This window comes from Mustela putorius, unplaced genomic scaffold (genome assembly GCF_011764305.1).
Source record: "Mustela putorius furo isolate JIRA1106 unplaced genomic scaffold, ASM1176430v1.1 tig00537293_pilon_pilon_pilon, whole genome shotgun sequence".
NCBI classification, from domain to species: domain Eukaryota; kingdom Metazoa; phylum Chordata; class Mammalia; order Carnivora; family Mustelidae; genus Mustela; species Mustela putorius.
In genome coordinates, this window is record NW_025422431.1 from 2185497 (window position 1) to 2209193 (window position 23697).

The following is a 23697-nucleotide window of genomic DNA, read 5'->3' on the forward strand; positions in this document are numbered from 1 at the left end:
CAGTATGGACATAAGCAAGATATCTGAACTAGAGTTCAGAATAACAATTATAAAGATGCCACTTGGGCTTGAAAAAAAGCATAGAAGACACTAGAGAAACCCTTTCTGGAGAAATAAAAGAAGCAAAATTTAATTAAGTTGAAATTTAAAAAAGGCTATTAATGAGATGGAATTGAAAATGGAGGCTCTACCTGTGAGGATAAATGAGGCAGAGGAGAGAATTAGTGATATAGAAAACAAAATGATGGAGAATAAAGAAACTAAGAAAAAGAGAGATAAACCACTACAGGATCACAAAGGGAGAATTCGAGAGATAAGTGATACTATAAAGTGAAACAGTATTAGAATAATTGGGATCCCAGAAGAGGAAAGAGAAGTGGGGGGCAGAAGGCATACTGGAGCAAATTATAGCAGAGAACTTCCCTAAGTGGGGAAATAGGCATTCAAGCCCAGAAGGCAAAGAGAGCCCCCTTCAAAATCAATAAACTATAGGCCAAGACCCCAATATATAATAGTGAAACTTGCAAATCTCAGAGCCAAAAAAAATTGTGAAAGCAGCTTGGGACAAGAAGTCCATAAAATACAAGGGCAGAAACATTAGACTGGCAATAGACCTGTCCACAGAGACCTGGCAGGCCAGAAAAGGATAAGCATGATATATTCAGGGTGTTAAATGAGAAAAATATGCGGCCAAGAATACTTTATCTAGCTAGGATGCCATTAAATATAGAAAGAAAGATAAAAGGCTTCCAGGACAAACAAACTAAAAGAATTTGTGATCACTAAACCAGCCCTGCAAAAAATATTAAAGGGGATCCCTTCAAGCAAAGAGAGAGCCCAGAATTAACATAGACAAGAAAGGAACAGAGATAATATACAGAACAGTAACTTTACAGGTAATAAAATGGCACTAAATTCATATCTTTCAATAGTTACTCTGAATGTAAATGGGCTAAATGCCCCAATCAAAAGACACAGGGAATCAAATTGGATAAAAAAGCAAGACCCATCATTATGCTGTCTGCAAGAGACTCATTTTAGACCCAAAGACACCTCCAGATTTAAAGTGAGGGGGTAGAGGGGTGTCTGGGTGGTTGCTAATCATTTAGCATCTACCTTTGTCTCAAATCATGATCCCAGGGTTCTGGGATCAAGCCCCACATCGGGCTCCCTGCTCAGGAGAGAGGCTGCTTCTCCCTCTCCCTCTGCCTATCGCTCCCCCAACTTGTGCTCTCTCACTCTCTCTGACAAATAAATAAAATATTTAAAATAAATAAGTAAATAAAGTGAGGGGGTGGAAAACCATTTTATCATGCTAATGGACACCAAAATAATGCTGGTGTAGCAATCCTTCTATCAGACAAATTAGACTTTATTTTTTATTATTATTTTAAAATTTTTATTTATTTACTTATTTGACAGAGAGAGACACAGTGAGAGAGGGAACACAAGCAGGGGGAGCAGGAGAGGGAGAAGCAGGCTTCCTGCTTAGCAGGGAGCCTGACACAGGGTTCAATCCCAGGACTCCAGGATCATGACCTGAGCCGAAGGCAGATGCCCAATGACTGAGCCACCCAAGTGCCCCAGAAAAATCTGGGGTCTTTAAACCAAAGACCTGATAGGATATGAGGAAGGACACTATATCATAATTAAAGGATCCATTCAACAAAAAGATCTAAGAACTGTAAACGTTTATGCCCCAAACATGGGAGCAGTCAGTTATATAAACCAATTAATAACAAAAATAAATACATTGATAACAATACAATAATACTAGGGGACTTTAACACCCCACTCACTGAAATGGACAGATCATCTAAGCAGAAGATCAACAAGGAACAGGGCTTTGAATGACACAATGGACCAGATGTACTTTACAGATATATTCCAAATATTCCATCTTAAAGCAACAGAATACACATTCTTCTCGAGTTACACATGGAACTTTCTCCAAAACAGATCCAAACTGGGTCACAAATCAGTTCTCAACTGATACCAAAGGACTGGGATCAACCCTGCATATTTTCAGACCACAATGCTTTGAAACTGGAATTCAGGGGTGCCTGGGTGATGTGCATGATGCGAGGGTCCTGGGGTCAACCCCCGCATTGGACTCCCTGCTTGGCAGGAAGCCTGCTTCTCCCTCACACTCTACCTGCTTGTGTTCCCTCTCTCACTGTGTCTCTCTCTGTCAAATAAATAAAATCTTAAAAAAAAGAAAAAGAAAAAGAAAAAGAAACTGGAACTCAATCACCAGAGGAAATCTGGAAAGAACTCAGATACATGGAGGCTGAAGAGCTTCCTACTAAAGAAAGAATGGATCAACCAGGAAATTGAACAAGAATTTTTTTTTAAAGATTTTATTTATTTATTTCACAGAGAAATCACAAGTAGGCAGAGAGGCAGGCAGAGAGAGGGGCAAGCAGGCTCCCTGCTGAGCAGAGAGCCTGATGCGGGGCTCGATCCCAGGACCCTGAGATAATGACCCGAGCCGAAGGCAGAGGCTTAACCCACTGAGCCGCCCAGGTGTTCCTGAAGAAGAATTTTAAAAATTCAAGGAAACAAATGAAAATGAAAACACAACTGTTCAAAACCTTTGGGATTCAGCAAAGGTGATCCTGAGAGGGAAGTATATAACAACACAAGCCTTTCTCCAGAAATAAGAAATACAACCTAACCTTGTACCTAAAGGAGCTGGAGACAGATAAACAAATAAAGCCTAAACCCAGCAGGATAATTAATAAAGATCAGAGGAGAAATCAATAAAATAGAAACCAAAAGAACAGTAGAATAGATCAACAAAACTAGGAGCTGGTTCTCTGAAAGAATTAATTAAAATCCCTGAAACAAATAACACATTATATGTTAATTTTTAAAAATTTAAGAAAGAATTAATAAGATCAACAAACCTGTGGCCAGACTTATCAAAAAGAAAAGAGGAAGAACCCAAATAAATAAAATCATGAATGAAAGAAGAGAGATCACAACCAACACTGAAGAAATATGAACAACTGCAAGAACATATTATGAACAACTATATGCCAACAAACTAGGCAATCTGGAAGAAATGGATGCATTCCTAGAGACGTATAAACTCCCAAAACTGAAATAGGAAGAAATAAAAACCTGAAAAGACCCATAACCAGCAAGGAAACTGAAGCCATAATCAAAAATCTCCCAACAATTAAGAGTCCGGGACCAGACAGCTTCCCAGGGGAATTCTACCAAACATTTAAAGAAGAATTAATACTTATCCTTCTGAAGTGATTTCAAAAAACAGAAATAAAAGGAAAATTTCCAAACTCTTTCTATGAGGCCAGCATTACCTTGCTCCTAAAACCAGACAAAGATCCCACCAAAAAGAGAATTATGGACCAATATCCCTGATGAACATGGATGTAAAAATTCTCACCAATATACTAGCCAATAGCATCTAACAGTACATTAAGAGGATTACTCACCACAACGAAGTGGGATTTATTTCTGGGCTGCAAGGGTGGTTCAACACCCACAAATCAATGTGATACACTACATTAATAAAAGAAAGGATAAGAACTGTATGATCCTCTCAATAGATGCAGAAAAAGCATTTGACAAAGTATAGCATCCTTTCTTGATTAAAACCCTTCACAGTGTAGGGATAGAGGGAACATACCTCAATATCATAAAAGCCATCTATGAAAAGCCCAGAGAGAATATCATCCTCAATAGGGAAAAACTGGGAGCTTTTCCTCTCAGGTCAAAAACAAGACAGCGAAGTACACTATCACCACTGTTGTTCAACATAGTAGTAGAAGTCCTAGCTTCAGCAATCAGAAAACAATAAGAAATAAAAGGCATCCAAATTAGCAAAGAAGTCAAATTCTCACTCTTTGCAGGTGACATGGCACTATGTGGAAAACCCAAAAGAGGGTCCCAAAATTGCTAGAACTCATAGGAATTTAGCAATGTCAGAGGATATAAATCAATGAACAAAAATCAGTTGGATTTCTATACACCAACAAGATAGAAGAAAGAGAAATTAAGGAGTCAATTCCATTTACAATCGCACCCAAAACCCAAGATACCTAGGAATAAAGCTAACCAAGGAGGCAAAGGATCTACACTCAGAAAACTACAGAACACTCATGAAAGAAAGTGAGGAAGAAACAAAGAAATGAAAAATGTTGCATGCTCATGGATTGAAAGAACAAATGGATTGTTAAAATGTCTATGCTACCTAGAGCAATCTATTCAACGCGACCCCTGTCAAAATACCATCAACTTTTTTTACAGGGCTGGAATAAATAATGCTTAAGTTTGTATCAAACCAGAAAAGACCCCAAATAGCCAAAGGAATGTTGAAAAAGAAAATCAAAGCTGGTGGCATCAAAATTCCAGACTTCAAGTTCTATTACAAAGCTGTAATCATCAAGACAGTATGGTACTGGCACAAAAACAGACACACAGATCAATGGAACAGAACAGAGAACCCAAAAATGGACCCTCGACTCTGTGGTCAAGCAATCTTTGACAAAGCAAAAAAGAATATCCAGTGGGAAAGACTGTCTCATCAACAAATGGTGTTCGGAAAATTGGACAGCCAGAGGCAGAAAAATAAAACTGGACCATTTTCTTACACCATACATAAAAATAAACTCAAAATGGATGAAACACCTAAATGTGAGACAAGAATCCATCAAAATCCTAGAAGAGAACACAGGCAGCAACTTCTGTGACCCTGGCTACAGCAACTTCTTGATAGACACGTCTCCAAAGGCAAGGGCAACAAAGGCAAAAATGAACTACTGAGACTTCAACAAGATAAAAAGCTTTTGCACAGCAAAGCTGTGCAAAACCAAAAGACAACCAACAGAATGGGAAAAGATATTTGAAAATGTCATATCACATAAAGTGCTAGTATCCAAAATCTATAAAGAACTTATCAAACTAAAAAAAAAGAAAAAAAAGAACTTATCAACCTCAACCCCAAAGATCAAATAATCCAAACAAGAAATGGGCAGAAGATGTGAACAGACATTTCTCCAAAGAATTGAGATGCCTGGGTGGCTCTGTCAGTGAAGTGTCTGCCTTTGGCTCAGGTCATGATCCCAGGGTCCTGGGATCCAGTCTTGCACCAGCTCCTTCTCAGCAGGTAGCCCGCTTCTCCTTCTGTCTCTGCCCCACCCCCCACTTGTGTGGGCTCTCTCTCTCTCTGCTAAATAAATAAAATATTATTAAAAAATACAAATGGCCAAGAGACTCATGAAAAAAATGCTCAATATCACAAATACAAATCAAAACCACAATGAGATACCACCTCACATCTATCAGAATGGCTAAAATTAACAAGTCAGAAAATGCTAAATGTTGGTGAGGATGTGGAGAAAGAAGAACCCTCTTACACTTCTGGTGGGAATACAAGCTAGTGCAGCCACTCTGGAAAACAGTGTGGAGGTTCCAACAAAAAGTTGAAAGCTTTTTGAGCTACCCCATGACCCAGCAATTGCACTACTAGGGATTTACCCCAAAGATACAAATGTAGTGATCCAAAGGGGCACCTGTACCGCAGTGCTTATAACAATGTTCACAATGGCCAAACTATGGAAAGAGCCTAGATGCCAATCAACAGATGAATAGATAAAGAAGATGTGATATTTTATATATATATATATATATATAAAATAGGAAATTGTGGAGTCATCAAAAAATGAAATCTTGCTATTTGCAATGACATGGATGGAACTAGAGGGTATTATGCTAAGTGAAATAAGTCAATCAGAGAAAAACAATTATCATATGATCTCACTCATATATGGAATTCAAGAAACAAAACAGAGGAGCACAGGGAAAGAGAGGAAAAAATAAAATGACAAAATCAGAGAGGGAGACAAACCATTAGAGAATCCTAACAATAGGAAACAAACTGAAGGTTGCTGGAGGGGAAGGGTTAGGGGGATGGGGTAACTGGGTCGACATTAAGGAGGGCACAGAATGTAATGAGCACTGGGTATTATGTAAGACTGATGGATCACTGACCTTTACTTCTGAAACTAAAAATACATTATATGTTAATTAATTGAATTTAAATAAAAATAAATACATGAACAAAAATAAATAACTCAAAATAAAGTAGTATACTCTTCCTTTTTGGAAATACGGATTTTTTTTTTTTTAAGATTTTATTTATTTATTTGACAGACAGAGATCACAAGCAGGCAGAGAGGCAGGCAAAGAGGGGGGGAGCAGGCTGAGCAGGGAGCCCAACGTGGGGCTCAATCCCAGGACCATGAGATCATGACCTGAGCGGAAGGCAGAGGCTTAACCCACTGAGCCACCCAGGCACCCCGGAAATATGGATTTATTTTTTAAGATTTTATTTATTTATTTCACAGACGGAGATCACAAGTAGGCAGAGAGGCAGGCAGAGAGAGAGGGGGAAGCAGGCTCCCAGCTGAGCAGAGAGCCCCACGTGTGGCTCGATCCCAGAACCCTGGGATTATGACCTGAGCCGAAGGCAGAGGCTTTAACCCACTGAGCCACCCAGGCACCCCAAAATATGGATATTTTTAAATGCCAAGAGGTAACTGAAAGAGTTAAAAAGCCTTCCTTCTAAGGTTGAAGAATGAGGAGGAGCAGGGCAAGGAACAGGTATATTTTGTAATAAGCCTTTGGTAGTTTTAAACTATACATAAGTTTCTATGCAATAATAAAAACTAATTTTAGAATAAACAAAAATATAGTATAATCCTTTATTAATGAATAATGGTATAACCAGACAGGTTTTTTAAATGGGATAAATTTAATGCAATCACACAGATAATATCCATGATAAATTCTTACATTAAAAATTTAAGTATTGGGGCACCTGGGTGGCTCAGTGGGTTAAGCCGCTGCCTTCGGCTCAGGTCATGATCTCGAGTTCCTGGGATCGAGTCCCACATCGGGCTCTCTGCTCAGCGGGGAGCCTGCTTCCTCCTCTCTCCCTCTCTGCCTGCCTCTCTGCCTACTTGTGATCTCTCTCTGTCAAATAAATAAATAAAAAATCTTTAAAAAAAAAAAATTTAAGTATTAAAGAGTATAAGTAATATAAACGCATTTGTATATGAGTGTTTGCTTTTTATTAAAGGATCTAGTTCTGAACACACATCTGTATTCATAAAAAATGTCTAGGAGAATATAAGCAATGGCTTCCTTTGGGTATTAAGATATGGAATCTTTTCTTTTCACTTCATAGAATTGGTAGACAATTTATACTTTCCTCCTAAAAAGATATTTTATTGCCTTCTGTGTTAAATTTTCCTTTCTTCTTTCTCTCTGTCCATCTCATTTTATCTATCTCCCCTTTCTCTCCCTTCTTGCCTCCCTCTCTCTCTCTTTCTTTCTTTCAAGGAAAAGAAGTGTTCCCACATACCTGCCTCCTGCCGCAGCAATCCCAAAGTATCAAGGATTCGACAAGCTTCCAGTGAACACTGGATCATTGCTTCTTTTTTCTTTCCTGAATGAATGGCCTCAGCTACCAGTTGTTTTCCAGTTGAATCATCCACAGGTAATCTGTATTGGTTTGTTGGGAATCATAGCACAGTATTAAGCTCCAATTCTCATGAAAAAAACTAATGTGCTGTGATAATAGTCATTTTTTGACATGCCTTTTTAATTTCTCCATTCATCTTGTTCTATCTTGCCAAGGTCAGACTTCAAATCTTTTCCTTAGATCTCTGACCCATCCCACCCCACCTGACAACTTATCAAGGCCCAAATTCAAGAAGAGCCTAAAAATAAGGTTAAAGTCACTCTTTGGGTTTGCTGTATATAACCTGAAACTGACCACTTTTCAAAATGGACATTAATGAGAACGGAACATACCTCACTCTACAGAGCCAAGTGCTATGTCCCTGTTCATCAAATTCGTATTCTAATTCTTCTCCTGTGGGAGGAAGAAAGACAAAACAATTTTAATAACATCTGAAAACTACTAGTTGAAACAAAGGGAAAAGAGAGGAAAGGTTAAGTAAGAATATCAAGTTCTCATACTACACTGAATTTCAAAGCATTTCACTTCTTTTTTTCCTAGGGATTATCATCTGATAATAAAATTAGGATGAGCCTGTGTGGCTGGTTTAGTCAGTTAAATGGCCCACTCTTGATTTCGGCTCAGGTCGTGATCTCAAGGTCCTGGGCTAGAGCCCCATGTTGGGCTCCACGCTCAGCAGGGAGTCTGCTTCAGGAAATCTCTCTCCCTCTGACCTCTCCCCTGCTTGCTTTCTCACTTTCTTTCTAAAATAAATAAATAAATCTTTAAAAAAAAAATTAGGGCGAAGAAAACCAAACTCAGATCAAAACAATCAACTCTCCAAAAATAGCTTTGTCCACTTTACAGCAGATTTCACACTAGATATTTAAGTTGTAGGTGTAAGCTGTTAATTTGTCACAATTGCCTCATTTTTAGAAGCATAAATATTACATGCAGAATGCAACCAGTTCATATATATATTCATATACACACAGAGATGTTCTTTCAAAGCACCTCTACTGAAACAATCCTCTGTGGAAACATTCTTTAAATCATATAAAGTGAATATCCATGTTAAGAATTACAAAAGATCAAGCCCCACATTGGGCTCTCTGCTCAGTGAGGAGCCTGCTTCCCTCTCTCTCTCTCTGCCTACTTGCGATCCTTGTCTATCAAAAAAAAAAAAAAAAAAAAAGAATTACAAAAGATCAGGGGCGACTGGGTGGCTCTCAGTAGGTTAAGCCTCTGCCTACAGCTCAGGTCATGATCTCAGGGTCCTGGGATTGAGCCCCGCATCCGGCTCTCTGCTCAGCAGGGAGCCTGCTTCCCCCTCTCTCTGTCTGCCTCTCTGCCTACTTGTGATCTCTATTAAAAAATAAATAAAATCTTAAAAAAAAAAAAAAAGAATTACAAAAGATCAGATGAATTAGAAACAAAAAATTTTACAAAGTTAGGTCAATCTCCCCACCACCCCCAAGTCTAGAATCTTTTGAGAAGAATGAGATGAGTCAAAAAAAAAAAAAAAAAAAAAAAGTCCCTTTTTTCCAACATGGGAAGACTTTTAACATTTTCAAAATAAACCTGAAGCAACTGACCACAAGGGAAGGAACTGACTAAGGAGAACAGTAGATAAAATACAGCATTTCTAAGTACCCTGAAGATCTACAAAACAACACTGCTATGGATACCTTTTACTGGCAGGATCAGAATCTGGTTACATACCTTCTCGGTCAAAAAACCTTGGAGAAGCCTTTTTTGGATCCTTTATATAAAACGCCTCCCTTTCCTGCTGAAACTCTAAGACAATGGGGTTCTCTTCAGCCTCATCTTCTACAGCATCTTCTCCTACAGGATATGGAAAAGAAAGAAAAGACAGACAGGGGAAGAGACTGTCTTAATTATGCCCACTTTCCATTCAGCCTGCATGCAGATACAATTACCAATGAAAAGAAAGGTGGGGGGTGGGGGAGAAAGGGGCAAACACAAAATCACCAGTATAAATACCTTTAGTTTTTCTAAATTGTGTAACAAATTAAAACTTGTTTTCATGGCATCTTGGGTTTTTTTTTTTCCTGCTTATTTTTTTGTTTGTTTGTTTGTTTTCCCTCCATCACTATATTTTAAAAACAAAATCACCTACCACATTGTCCATGGAAAAAAATCTAAGCTTCTTGGCTGGCATTCCTGCTCTAGATTACCTGGGTCTAATATTCTGTCTCTAATACAGTTTCTTAATATTTACTGTATCTATCAAATAGACGGGTCTACTCATCACTCCCTTAAAATAATCAATCCTGCCCAGAAAACCATTCTCAACACTCAGCTTCCTGCGGGCTAATATTCCTTTCCTTCAAGTTCCACCTCAAGACCTGTCTGTTTGTAAAGTTAAAAACCTTCCCAAATTTTAAGTCAGTGTTGCCCAACAGAAATATAATGAAAGCCATACATGATGTTTTTCATTTTCAGGGCATCTGGGTGCCTTAGTCTGACTCCTGATCTTGGTTCGGGTCATATCTCAGGGTTGTGGGATCCAGTCCCTCCTCAGATTCCACGCTCAGTGCAGAGTCTGCTTGAGATTCTGTTTCTCCCTCTCTTTCTACCCCTCCCCATCCTCATGCTTGTTCTCTCTCTAAATAAGTAAATAAAATCTTGAAAAAAAGAAGGCTTTCATTTTCTAGCAGACTTGTTAAAAAGGAAAAACAGGTAAAATTATCATGTAATCAGTATAAAAATATTATGACCATTTCACACTCTTTTTTTACACTGAGTCTTTGAAATCTAGAGTGTATGTTACATTTATAACACAAGTCAGTTTGGACTGGCCATACTGTAAGTGTCCAATAACCACATGTGGGTAATGGCTACCATACTGGACAGCGCAGGTCTAACTCCTCAATGGTTACTCCATTCTCTGAACCTTTACTCTGGCATACTTATGGTTTCTAGCTTTTGTTTTGCCATACAAAAGTAATTTCATAATATTTATCCAGTCTTCCCAACAACATATTAAGGTCATCTTCTTTTTATATTCCAAGATCCTGAACACCCATACTCCAAAATGTCTGGCATTAAGGAAACTTCAATTCATTCCTCTGGCTAAGGGACAAGCATTCTCTGATTAGCTATCTCACATTTCAGGGAATTTACATAAAGTACAAAAAAATTTGAGGGACTATCCTAAACATTCCATGTTATTTGATTGAATCTAGTCCCATACCCTCCAGTGATGATCATCAAGATCAGTACTACATATATGACACATAAAAAATATATACATAAATATACATATATATATAAAGATATATATATATATTCAAACTGTAAAAATAAATTAGTTGTGCGCTGAGGAAGAATTCTGAACAAGGGAGTGCGCTGTAAAACCATTAAAAGAAATCCTTGGGTGACTGGGTGGCTCAGTGGGTTAAGCCACTGCCTTCGGCTCAGGTCATGATCTCAGGGTCCTGGGATCCAGTCCCGCATGGGCTCTCTGCTCAGCAGGGAGTCTGCTTCCTCCTCTCTCTCTCTCTGCCTGCCTCTCTGTCTACTTGTGATCTCTCTCTGTCAAATAAATAAATAAAATCTAAAAAAAAAAAAAAAGAAATCCATAGGGCCCATAATTCAATTTTTTGACATGAGAAAAGTTAAAAATCTCAGTGGGTTTTAATAATCTCATGTCCAAACTGTATTTGTCTCACCTATCTCAAAAAGTCATGAAAAGCTGTATGACAGAAAACAATAAAGAATACAACTAGTCATGAATTTAAAATATTAACCTCTGGCAGCAATTTTAATTTCTTACCCATTCCCCAGGTGCAGCCCATCTCATCATCTTGGCTACTAGTACTTCTCTTCCCTTCGGTGGCATCCATTTCCTCCTCGTCCGAGTCTTCTCCTAACATCTTCTTCTCCAACATCATTTGCTGCTGCTTTCGCAGTTCTTTCAGTTGCGTTACGGTCAACTCGGATTCTGCTTCCCTGTCTTCCTCTGGTCCCTGACGAGCCAAGCGAAAGAATTCTTTCAGAGCTCAGCATTGCTGGAGTCACTTTCAGAAGTCTGGCAATGCACACAGAGGTCTGAGAGGGGCCAGACTCCCCTTTTGTCATCGCTCACGGGGAGACTCGCCTTCCTCAGCGAAAGCTTACGGAGCTCTGGAACCCAGCCCCGTGCGCCGCACAGATCGCAATCCTAGGTTTTTCTACTTACCTGAAGAAGAAAGAGCCGGGTGCTACCTCCAAAGCGAAGAACGTGCCCGACGTGGACGCGACAATAGGTGCGCGGTGGGATGCGAGTTTTGTTCAGGAAAGTGCCGTGAGTGCTTCCCAGATCGTAAAGGTAGAAGCCCGGCCCGTGGCCGTCGCACTCTCCTTCGAGGCCGGACGCCCGGTGCTGCAGCACGGCGTGGTACCGGGACACCGAAGGGTGCTCCAGGCACACGTCGCAGCTAGACAGCCTCCCGAAAAGGCAGCAACTCGTCCCTTTCAAGCTACGGGTGCCAAGGATGGTACCACCCTTGAGCGTCTCTAGGCTGTAGGGGGCTGTCGCGGGGCCGCCCCACGGAGGCTCTCGGTAAGGGGGAGCCCGAGCCGGGCCGCCGAGAGAAGGAGCCGCTGTGGGGGGCGGCGGCTGCTCCTTCGGTGGACTCCTGGTGCCCCCGCTGTCCGGCCGCGGTGGCGGGACGTCAGGCTCCGCGGAATCGGGCTCTAGCAGTGCCGCGGGCCTTTCCTTCTTCGCCTCCTCAGGGTTTGAAGGATTGGAGGCCGGGGTCTTGTCGCGCACAACCGGAGGCACCGGCAACGTCGGCTTCTTGAAGTCGTCACTGAGGTCTTGCAAAGCCAGAGGCTCGGACTGAGAGGAACTGTCAGCCATCCTCGGTCAGATGCAGGCTCGAAATCCGTTCCTGGGAAACCTCCCCTTCGGTCTCTAAGTTCCTCTCCACGCTCTCTCTCTCTCTCTCTCTCTCTCTCTCTCTCAGCTCCCAGTAGCTTCTCTGGGCAGCAATAGCGGAGTTGCTCCTCCACCCACAACGTGACGAAGAGGTGAAAATCACTGGAAGGATAAAGAGGAAAGGGCCGCCAAGGCTCCGTGGGAACGGGGACATCTTTAGAGGTTGCAACCGGCTGGTAATCACTTCCTGTGGCATACCCTGATTGAGAAGAAGCGCTTCCGGCGACCCGGGACCACTAATCAACAAGCCCGCCTTCCGGGCCCAAGAGCGACCCTCCCCTCAGGCCTTTCGGAATCACACGGTTGTCCCCCCCCAGCTCCTGTGACGCTGCGGTAAACAGCGCTTCCCTGCTTCGGTCAAGGTTCAGACCTCCTCATCTCCCGTCCGGCCCCGGCAGCAGGTGACTCCAGGAGCCCCCGAGGGACCTGGGCATTCTTTGAACTTGCGCTGCGTATTCTTGCTCTTTTCGTTGAAATTAAGGAAGAAGGTGATTGGGTTTGGCTGGGCGGGGGGCCGGGGGGGTGTCCTTCGTTGATCCGTTTCTTTGTTAACTCTTTTGTTGTTGTTGTTTCCCGAAACCAATTACTGAGATTGCATAGTGTAGTGGTTAAGAGCGCAGACTCTGGAACCTGTCTTCGTTTTCTCCCTCCCACATTTGTGACATTGGCAAGACTTCAGCTTCCACATCTAAAAAAATGGGATAATTGAGGAAATTGAATTAAAGAATAAAGGCAAAGCCTGGCACATAGTAAACACTCAATAAATGCCAGATATACGGTGTACCAGACACGGTACAAAGATCATCATGGGGGGGGGGAGTTAATGGGAGAATAAACTCGATTAAGGTAAGTCCTAGTTTAAATCCAGGTATAAACGCTGTGGTGGAGACATGCGAAGTGCTGTGAGAATATAAAGAAGGGAGATTTACTGGGGAGGTGATGGAGACTGGTGACTTAAACTATCCATAAGAGTGAATACAAGTCTGCCAGGGATGTGGTGGGCAGCAGGACACTTCTAGCAGAGATCACAACTTAAAGGGTCAACTGGAAATGCATGACATTTTCAAGAAATTGAATAGTATGCTATTGTTAGAACTAGGGTAGTGATTTCCTCCAGGAAGCTCCCTCTTTGTGCTTCCACTGTGTCTGTGTGGTTAGAACATCCCTTACTGCACACTTTCTTTTTTTTTTTTTTTTTTTTAAAGATTTTATTTATTTATTTGACAGAGAGAGATCACAAGTAGGCAGAGTGTCAGGCAGAGAGAGAGGAGGAAGCAGGCTCCCCGCTGAGCAAAGAGCCCGAAGCGGGACTCGATCCCAGGACCCCGAGATCATGACCTGAGCCGAAGGCAACGGCATAACCCACTGAGCCACCCAGGCGCCCCTACTTCACACTTTCATATGGAAAAAATGTTGTTTATATTTCTCTCCTTCACCTCAGGTCAGGGATCTTGCAGTGGTCTTTGTCTCCTTCTATAATGCCTGGCCCTTGATAAAACATTTGTTGAACTTGGAGAGACCTATGGGCAATGAATCTGGAAAGGTGGGTTGGAGCCAGATTGCAGATTTTGATGAATGGGAGGCCCAAGAATTCTGGCTGACTTTTTTTCCAGTAGGCAACAAGAAGCTATTAGATCTGAAATTAGATCTGATTTTTTACAAGATTAAGTCTGGCAGCACTGGAGAATAGATTATATACAAGCAGAGACTAGAGTAAGGGATACTAATTAGGAGGCAGCAGAAATCACTCAGATTCTCCCCTATATGTGTCAGAAGTTGAATGTGTAAGACCATTTAGATTACTGGTCAATAAATTTTCCATCAGGACCAGGGAAAGGATTGCCTGTGTTTGACACACACAGAATTAAGAACCACCTCTTCCTGATTCAGGACAGATGTGTCAAGCTACTCAGAGAAATATTCCAGATCGCATTTAAGTATCTTTCCTTGCAAATTGTTCAGGATTGAGCATGATGATAGTTATAGTAATGAGATGGTAAACATGGACACTAACGCTCCCAATACTATTGCATCTTTTAGACTACTAATGACCCAAATTCCACCTGTGGTTCAGTCCAGCAAGAATCACCATTGTTTGTGACTGTGATGACTGGCATCTAATGGTTTTATTTCTCTTAATCTCTTCAGGGAGAACATCTGTTCCTACAGTGTTGCTGACCCTGACATTTTCTGAGTGGTCTTGCACAGCCTACTTTTTATATAAATAATTGGCAAGACTTCATATTTTTCACTACAGAAGCCTACATCCTAGAGATTTTAAAACATTGCTTTTAGGTTACAACTACATTTAACCTGAAAGCTCTTCCTTTCTTATTCCAAAATGTTGAGATACTGGGGAGAGATACCAATCTCATCAAGCCAGACCAACAGAAGTTCCTTTGACTTGCTCCCACGGGAATTCCGTCTGGTCGAAGTCCATGACCCCCCACTGCACCAGCCCTCAGCCAACAAGCCCAAGCCCCCCACAATGCTGGACATCCCCTCAGAGCCGTGCAGCCTCACCATCCATACTATTCAGCTGATCCAGCACAACCGACGTCTGCGCAATCTCATTGCCACAGCTCAGGCCCAGAGTCAGCAACAGACAGAAGGTGTAAAGACTGAAGAGACTGAACCTCTTCCCTCTTGCCCTGGGTCACCTCCTCTCCCTGATGACCTCCTGCCTTTAGATTGTAAGAATCCCAATGCGCCATTCCAGATCCGGCACAGTGACCCAGAGAGTGACTTTTATCGGTAAGACAAGGCTGCTTTGCTGTATCTTACTTTTCTCAAAAAAAATCTTCACAACAGCACTGTTAAGCATATAATAATATTTCCATGAGGAAACTGAGGGTAAGGGTAATTGACATGGTTGAAGTTGCTCAGGTAATTAGGAAGTCTAAGACTTGAATCCTGAACTTCTAATCCTCCTTCCTTTTTTTAAAAAAAACATGATATTAATCTTTTTTAAGAGTTCAGGTCATTTGGAATGTAGAATGTCCCACTCACTGGATATGCTGATTATTTCCTCAAGATTAGATTCAGGTTAAATATGTTTGGCAAAAATGAAAAAAAAAATTCAAAATAAGTAAAATTGTATAACACTTATTGCATCTGCTATTGATGGTAGTAGTTACTACTACTTTGATTGTCCCAAATTAATGAGAAAAAGACAGAAACGGACTTAATATATAAGGGTTGCAGTTGGGCCAGATGAAAACCAGATGATGTCCTGGTGCACAGTTTAACTGAAGGTTCTGAAGTCTTGAAATAGTGGACATGGCAGGGTTAATTGTACCATTACAGGCATGGCACATGTTTGTACAGATACGGCCAACTTCAAAAAACTTGTTCTGCACTGATTAGTACCAAGTTTACATTTTGAAGGCAATTTAGCTTGAATAAAATAATATTGTCCATCATATTAAACTGATGGTGTTATTTAGAATTTTGTAGTTTTGCATCAAACTTCTAATTGTTTACGACCATCAAAGGGAGGCAGAAGATAGGAATTTTCAGGGGACAAGTAAATAATTAGAAGTTTACTAAAAGTTATTTTTAGGAAATCAGACAGCTTTTTGAATTTTTTTTTTTCCTAGAAATCTTGAGTAGGGGTAAAATGGTGTATTATGAAGAACATGGGATCTGAAGTCAGAAGCTCTACCTTCTGATAATACCAGAACAATTTCTGGCAGGTCAGCCCCTCTGAACCTCAGTTGCTCAAACCTGCCAGATGGGAATCATAGTATGGACTTACTGCCCATTTCTGTGCACAGGATAGGATAAAAGTGCTTTGTAAACTCTAAACATTTTAAATTGCTTTTTTAAAAGTGAGTTGCTCTCCCAGTTTTACAAATGGCCTGCTGTAGTTGTGTAAGACTCTCCTAACTGGGACTGTGAATTTCTGAAACTCCAAGTATCATCCAGCAGATGAGGAGACTATGTTGTGATGGAATAACTAGAGCACTCTGGATCTGGACCTGAGCTATCCTGTTACAGGTTATTATACTCTAAAAGTGATCAAAACTGAGCAGTTGGTAAAAGGAAACTTCTATTCATCTGATACACTTTTATATTGTTTATTATAGACATGTATTGCCTATGAAGACTTTATGTAATTGGAGGAGCTCAGAGAGGGCTGTGGGTTGTTGAGACACGCCCTGGCAGCAGCAGGATGAAACTGGGCTCTGTAGCTGCAGAGAATCCCCCTAGTAAGCTGAGCCAGTGGTTCGACTGAAATTGTAAAACTCCTAGGGAGACAGGACAGCTCACCCCTTTGCAAGAGCACTAATAACCGTGCCATGTCTCCCCTTTCAGGGGGAAGGGGGAACCTGTGACTGAACTCAGCTGGCACTCCTGCCGGCAGCTCCTCTACCAGGCAGTGGCCACAATCCTGGCCCACGCGGGCTTTGAGTGTGCTAATGAAAGTGTCCTAGAGACTCTCACCGATGTGGCACATGAGTATTGCCTCAAATTTACCAAGTTGCTGCGCTTTGCTGTGGATCGAGAAGCCCGGCTGGGGCAGACTCCTTTCCCTGACATTATGGAGCAAGTATTCCACGAGGTGGGCATTGGCAGTGTGCTCTCCCTCCAGAAGTTCTGGCAGCACCGCATCAAAGACTATCACAGTTACATGCTGCAGGTGAGGTCACCCTGGGAGAATCGGGTAAACCTGTGTAATCCAGGGGTGTTCATCGGGATCCCACACTTGCCCCAGAGAGTAGAGCATGGGGTCTTGGAACAGACTGGACGGGTCTGCTCTCCTCAGGGCCTTCGGTGTGTTCCACTGGCTTCATCGCTGGCCTCGCCAGCCCCTGGGGCCTCCTTTAATCAATGAGTGGCCGCATTTATTGATAACGCTTTTGCTGGAAGAAATTATAGACAGGAATATGGAGTCCGAGAGCATGTGGTTAGCATGCTTTATTCAACAAGTAGTTACTGAGTGCCTACTGTGGGTCAGGCACTGTGGGGGTCAGCAGTGAATAAGACAGATTCCTGGAGCTTGCATTCTTGAGCGGGAAACAAAAACAAGTAAGTAAATAATGACCAAAACAATTTTGGGTGGCATTAAGCGCTATGAAAAGCAAAACCAATCAGAATGAGGTGATATTACCCAAGGGTAAATGGTTACAGCCAGAAATAATCTAATCTCTTCAACCCTTGTGGCCTTCAGCAAGTCATTTTTTTCATTATTTTGGTTTCCCCAAATCTAAAATATGAAAAGGAATTTTTAACACCCCACAAAAAAGTCTTTGCTAAGTGATCCAGATTTCCTACACCCTTCATTATCCATGTAGAGTCCTATGTCAGCTGTTTGTTTTTACAGCCAGAAATGTGATCTTTTGAACCCATTCTGATTTATCTTTAACAAAGTCTCTTTTACCTTTATGTAACTTTTAATTAATGACACACACACTCTCTGCTAAACACCTTTTTTTTTAGTGTGTCTGTCATTTACACATGCAGACTCAACACCTTAAATTCCTTCCATGTGTCTACTATGCTCAAAAAAAAAAAGTTAAAAAAAAATTCTTCCCATTGGCAGTGGTAGCTTTATGCATATTCCTATTATGTTGGCTTTTCCATGGGATGCCATAAGCTAACCATCTACCTTGCTTTTAACATGCCTTTGAAAAACTGACTCTTGCTTGCCAGCAGATTAGTAAGCAACTATCTGAAGAGTATGAAAGGATTGTCAATCCTGAGAAGGCCACAGAGGACACTAAACCTGTAAAGATCAAGGAAGAACCTGTAAGCGACATCACCTTCCCTGTCAGTGAGGAACTGGAGGCTGACCTTGCTCCTGGAGACCAGTCACTGCCCATGGGGGTCCTCGGGGCTCAGAGTGAGCGCTTCCCATCTAATCTGGAGGTCGAGGCTTCGCCACAGGCTTCAAGTAAGAGAAAGTAGCTGACTCTGATTCTGGGAGATGGGCCTGTCTAAGCACTTTTTGCATTTTGGAGTCAAACTCTGGAGATGAGAGAAAAAAATGGAGGTGGGCCAGAGAATGGCAAGTCTAAAAACAAAAACAGCCTCACTGATCTAGATAAAGCAACATTCTTCTCTTTGAAATTAGTAAAGGGAGGACTAGCACAACTTTACAGGCATTCTTTAAAACAATTCCTAGTTAGGCTGTAGATGCTGTGTGTGCTCTCCTGTTGAGGACTGGAGCTAATTTAGCTGACCTAGCTGGGTGAGCAGATGCCTCTTCGTCCCTTAATGTGGCATATATGTCTTTACTGATGCTTGTACTAGTAAGACAGCTTCCAGATAGACGGGGGAAGGCTAATTGCTCAAGGCTGTTTGAACCATTGGGCTTCCTTGCTAGAGTGCCCCAACAGATTGGAGCTGAAAGGGACTAAAATACGGCTATCCAGCCAGAGGCAACGGGCTTCTTCTTCCAGACAGACTCTGTGATCACCTTGGGAACCAGGATGACTCGATCCTTAAGTCAGTTAGATTGCAAATTTGTCTACTCAGTTCTACACAAATATAAATTGTCATTTCATCAATGCACAAGTGATACAAGTAACATCCACACAACAAAGGCCACATTTTTTAAAGTGCTGGGCAGAGAGCCTTTTCCCATGAAGAGGTCATAATCACAGAACAGCATTGCCAGAACAGAGACAGGAGGGCCAGAGAGAGAGTGTTGCGGTTTTAGAAGCCATGTCTGTTTTCAGCAGTCTGGGAACTGCTGCCAGCGTTCTGTAGTGGTAACTTCGTAATGTGAGAGAGGACCAGGGACCCAAACAAAAAGGCAGGAAAACAGGAGAGCATGAGGGAAGGAAGAAATGAAGGCAAGAGAGGAGGAAGGGAGGGACGGAGGAAGGAAGAAAAGAAAGGACGGAAGGGACTGAAGCCCTGAACAAGAGCCTGTGGATGTGCCTGCCTTTGGGCCACGAGACAGTGAATGATCCCACCTGCGTAGCTTTATTTCCCTGGTTTAGGCCCAGTGTCAGGTGGGTGAGGTGGGGTAAAGGAGGGTGGAGGAAGTGGAAAAGAAAATATTCCGAGTTGGTAGTTTTGGGACCAGAGAATAACAACCATATTCTCCAGCCAGGCAGAGTCAAAGTGAAGTCTGAGCTCAAAGGCTAGGAATCTGCCCTGGGTGAAATGTTCTGCCGCGTTCCAGCCGTGGCTTACCACTGGTTGTATTCTCTTCCATTGCTAGGCACTGAGGTCAATGCTTCCCCACTTTGGAATCTGGCCCATGTGAAAATGGAGCCTCAAGAGAGCGAAGAAGGCAATGTCTCTGGGCATGGTGTGCTAGGCAGCGATGTCTTTGAGGAGCCCATGTCCGGGATGAGTGAAGCTGGGATCCCCCAGAGCCCTGATGACTCAGACAGCAGCTACGGTTCCCATTCCACAGATAGCCTCATGGGGTCCTCCCCTGTTTTCAACCAGCGCTGCAAGAAGAGGATGAGGAAAATATAAAAGGAAAAGAGGAGACTTTGTCTCCAGACCTACAAGACCAAACAGAAAACCTTGATGCATTCAAATTTGTTTCCATGCAGGGTGATTTGACTCTTTTTTTTTTTTTTTTTTTTTTTTTAAAGATTTTATTTATTTATTTGACAGAGAGAAATTACAAGTACACTGAGAGGCAGGCAGAGAGAGAGAGAAGGAAGCAGGCTCCCTGCTGAGCAGAGAGCCCGATGCGGGACTCGATCCCAGGACCCTGAGATCATGACCTGAGCCGAAGGCAGCGGCTTAACCCACTGAGCCACCCAGGCGCCCCGGGTGATTTGACTCTTAACTCTTAAATACAGTGGATCTTCCTGATTTCATTGGAGCTGGATTTAACCAAACAAGTTTGCATTTTACTTACACAGCCAGTTTTTGTACTTTTCCACAACCAGGCCACCTTTCACAGACAGCTCACAGTACTGGGATGGTAATCGGGAGACCAGAGCACTGTCCCTGACTGGTGTCTTTGCCTTCGCACAACTGAAAAGAATCATACTGTTTGGCTCCATATCGCAGGGATGTTGTACAGATTGAGATCCTCATCAGACTTCAAAGCTGTGCTTGAAAAGACTCAAATATATACTGATATCAGAAGCCAGTTTTTTCATTGAATTTCCTTCACTTTGGGGTCAGATCATTGGGAACCCAGTACTAAAACCTAAGAGGAAATAGCTAATCCCCTTACCCATCAGTAGTCTTTTTTTAAGCAGTTTTTGCTGCTCATGTCTTAGGAAACCAAGGGTCTGTGATGCTCCTTTAGACAGCCCTCCTGATCTTGTGCACATCATTTCTTCTTCCTTCTTTTTTTTTTTTTTTTAAGATTTTATTTATTTATTTGACAGAGATCACAAGTAGGCAGAGAGGCAGGCAGAGAGAGAGGAGGAAGCAGGTTCCCCTCGGAGCAGAGAACCCGATGTGGGGCTCAATCCCAGAACCCTGGGATCATGACCTGAGCCGAAGGCAGAGGTTTTTTTTTTTTTTTTTTTTAAGATTTTTATTTATTTATTTGATAGAGATCACAAGTAGGCATAGAAGCAGGCAGTGAGGGGGAAGCAGGCTCCCCGCCGAGCAGAGAGCCCAATGTGGGGCTCAATCCCAGGACCCTGAGATCACGACCTGAGCTGAAGGCAGAGGCCTAAACCACTGAGCCACCCAGGAGCCCCCAAGGGCAGAGGTTTTAACCCACTGAGCCACCCAGGCGCCCTTTCTTCCTTCTTTTTTATTAAGTAAACTCTGCCCCTCAAACTCATGACCCCAAGAGAGTCACATACTCTTCCGACAGAGCAGCCAGGCCTGTCCCTCATCTTCCCTTGTTGCACTTACTCCATCTACTTTCATCCTTTCTGTCATTTTATTTCCATTCAGATTTTTTAAAAAGATTTTATTTATTTATTTGATAGAGAAATCACATGTAGGCAGTGAGAGGGGGGAAAGCAGGCTTCCTGCTGAGCAGAGAGCCTGATGCAGGGCTCAATCCAGGATCCTGAGATCATAACCTGAGCCGAAGGCAGGCGCTTACCCACTGAGCCACCCAGGTGGCCCCCATTCATATTTTTTTTACAGACTTTATCAGAAAGAGAAAAAGAGCAGCAGGCAGAGGGAGAAGCAGACTCCCCCTGAGCAAGGAGCCCACTATGGGGCTCCATCCCAGGACCCCGGGATCATGACCTGAGCAGAAGGCAGATGCCCAACTGAGCCACCCAGGCGCCCCTCTGTTCAGAGTTGTGAAAATGTTTCACAAATGTACCTTTTTTCAGTTGTTTCCTTCATCTCCTCCCTTGGAAATGAGCAAGCAGGACCTGTCCAAGGACAGACTTGGGCTAGCTGCATTTGCTGCATCTATTCCGCCATTGGAGGGCAGCGGGCTGCGCCTGGGCCAGGATGGCGGCAGCTGCGCTGTGCTCCTGCGGGCTGGGCAGCCTCTCAAAGGCAAACAGTACCCAGCTCTCTCCACATCCTGTCCTCAGCTTTACATTGTTACCCATCACAGTATCTGCCCCGCTTGGCATCGGATAGTCGTGGTCAGTGTTTATGAAGTGAATGATTCACATGGGAATTACTAGGAGTAATGAGCAAATGTGAGCCTTGGTCGTGGCTGCCAGCATGTTAAATGCTGCTGAAATTTGGTTTTGGGAGACAGAATACGGTCTTTTGAAATTGACAGCATTCTTTCAGGAGACCAAAATCAAGGCACAACTTGAATTAATACGTTATTGAATGCCTTCAATGTCCCAGGCACTGAGAACAAAGGTGAAAGCAGGGGCACCTGGGTGGCTCAGTTCAGCTCAGGTCATTGTCTTGGGGTCCTGAGATGAAGCCCCGTGTGTTTCTCCTCCTGTCCCTCCCCACTCTCACGCTCTAATAATACTTAGGGGAAAAAATGATCCCAATAGCCATGAGATTACAATGTAAACTCTCAATTTGTAAATTGGCTAATTGCACAATCGCTAGCACACTTCTCTAAACTCCCATTCCATGCTTAGCTGCTTTTTCCCCTATTTATGAAAGTAAACATCAGGCAGGTTCCATAAAGTAGTCATCTAGCATTTAATTCGTTCTTTAGTGAACATTTATTGAATACCCATCATATACTGGTTCTTGTGCAAGGGACACCAAGATGAAGAAGACTTTGTCCCTGTCCTACGGAGTGGGAGCTTAAGGCACAGGCCAGACAAGTTGTTGTTTTGTTCTGTTTTGTTTTGTTGTTAAATAGTAGTTCTATGCCTGGCATGGAGCTCAATGTGGGGCTTGAACTCATGACCTTGAGACCAAGGCCTGAGGTGAAGAGTTGGACGCTTAATCAATGGAGTCACCCAGGCGACCCCAGACAAGTTTTTATTATTAAAAGAAGTATTCAAAGGCACTAAGGGGGAAAACCAAGTATGTTCTGAGTCTTGCTCTGCAAATAGTTTCCTCTTGAAGAGGTTCAATATTTTAAGACGAGTGGTTTCTAGGTATAGAATATTGAAATTAGGGGCACCTGGGTGGCTCAGTTGGTTAAGCAGCTGCCTTCTGCTCAGGTCATGATCCCAGAGTCCTGGGGTCGAGCCCCACATTGGGCTCCCTGCTCAGCCGGGAGCCTGCTTCTCCCTCTCGTGTGCCTGCCACTCTGCCTACTTGTGCTCTCTATCAAATAAATCTTTAAAAAAATATTGAAATTAGTATCTACAGGTATATAATGTATAGGTACAGAACACTGAAATTAATACTTAATGGCAAAATAAAATACTTTTAGACTATTTACATTGGAGTATAAGTACCAGATGGTCAAGGTTAGGTACTCTGATAAAGCAGGTCATTTTAAGATACCTGAGATTCTCCTGGCCTAGAACTGTCACAGGATATTTTAGCTAGAGCAGTTCTCAAACTTAACGTACATAGGAACTCCCTGAAGGATTTTTTTTTTTCTTAAGATTTTGTTTGACAGGCAGAGATCACAAGAAGGCAGAGAGGCAGAGAGAGGGGAGGAAGCAGGCTCCCTGCCAAGCAGAGAGCCCGATGTGGGGCTCGATCTCAGGACCCCGGGATCATGACTGAAGGCAGAGGCTTTAACCCACTGAGCCACCCAGGCGCCCCCCCTTGAAGGATTTATTAAAAGAGATGTCTAGGTGTACCACCCCCAGTTTCTGATTCAGGTCTAATTAATTCGATGACAAAACTAATCCAAACAATAAGAAAATTCAGGGGCACCTAGGTGGCTCAGTTGGTTGAGGGACTAATTCTTGGTTTTGGCTCAGGTCATGATCTCATGGGTCATGGGATCGAGCCCCACACTGGGCTCCTCGCTCAG

At 42.6% G+C, this 23697-nt stretch overlaps 2 protein-coding genes and 1 long non-coding RNA gene across 6 annotated transcripts in view; 1 reads left to right on the forward strand and 2 right to left on the reverse strand.

Annotated features, from left to right (window-relative positions):
- LOC101682482 (solute carrier family 4 member 1 adaptor protein) overlaps positions 1 to 12464 on the reverse strand; it is a 33988-nt gene extending 21524 nt beyond the window's left edge. Inside the window, exons 1-5 of the mRNA XM_004777493.3 lie at positions 11697 to 12464; positions 11292 to 11484; positions 9215 to 9337; positions 7846 to 7906; positions 7394 to 7533 (exon numbers count right to left, since the gene is read on the reverse strand). Coding sequence (XP_004777550.2) covers positions 7394 to 7533; positions 7846 to 7906; positions 9215 to 9337; positions 11292 to 11484; positions 11697 to 12359 — 1180 coding nt within the window. The 5' untranslated portion in view covers positions 12360 to 12464. The remainder of the gene's footprint in view (positions 1 to 7393; positions 7534 to 7845; positions 7907 to 9214; positions 9338 to 11291; positions 11485 to 11696) is intronic.
- A 151-nt stretch (positions 12465 to 12615) lies between these two features.
- On the forward strand, positions 12616 to 20501 carry SUPT7L (SPT7 like, STAGA complex subunit gamma). 4 transcript variants are annotated; one of them, XM_045073860.1, is made up of 7 exons: positions 12616 to 12925; positions 13879 to 13980; positions 14586 to 15191; positions 16755 to 17079; positions 18093 to 18333; positions 19612 to 19955; positions 20181 to 20501. In XM_045073860.1, exons 3-6 carry the CDS (start codon positions 14779 to 14781, stop codon positions 19872 to 19874), a joined length of 1242 nt encoding a protein of 413 aa, XP_044929795.1. In that variant the 5' UTR covers positions 12616 to 12925; positions 13879 to 13980; positions 14586 to 14778; the 3' UTR covers positions 19875 to 19955; positions 20181 to 20501. The 4 variants fall into 4 exon arrangements, with proteins under 4 accessions (XP_044929795.1, XP_044929793.1, XP_044929794.1 ...); XM_045073858.1 differs by lacking the exon at positions 13879 to 13980; XM_045073859.1 differs by lacking the exon at positions 13879 to 13980 and having other exon boundaries at positions 12616 to 12838.
- Positions 17342 to 19706, reverse strand: LOC123390219. Its single transcript, XR_006604880.1, has 2 exons — positions 19584 to 19706; positions 17342 to 18407 (listed from the first exon to the last, which is right to left on the reverse strand). It is a non-coding gene; the product is annotated as an uncharacterized LOC123390219 (long non-coding RNA).
- Positions 20502 to 23697: the final 3196 nt, after the last annotated feature.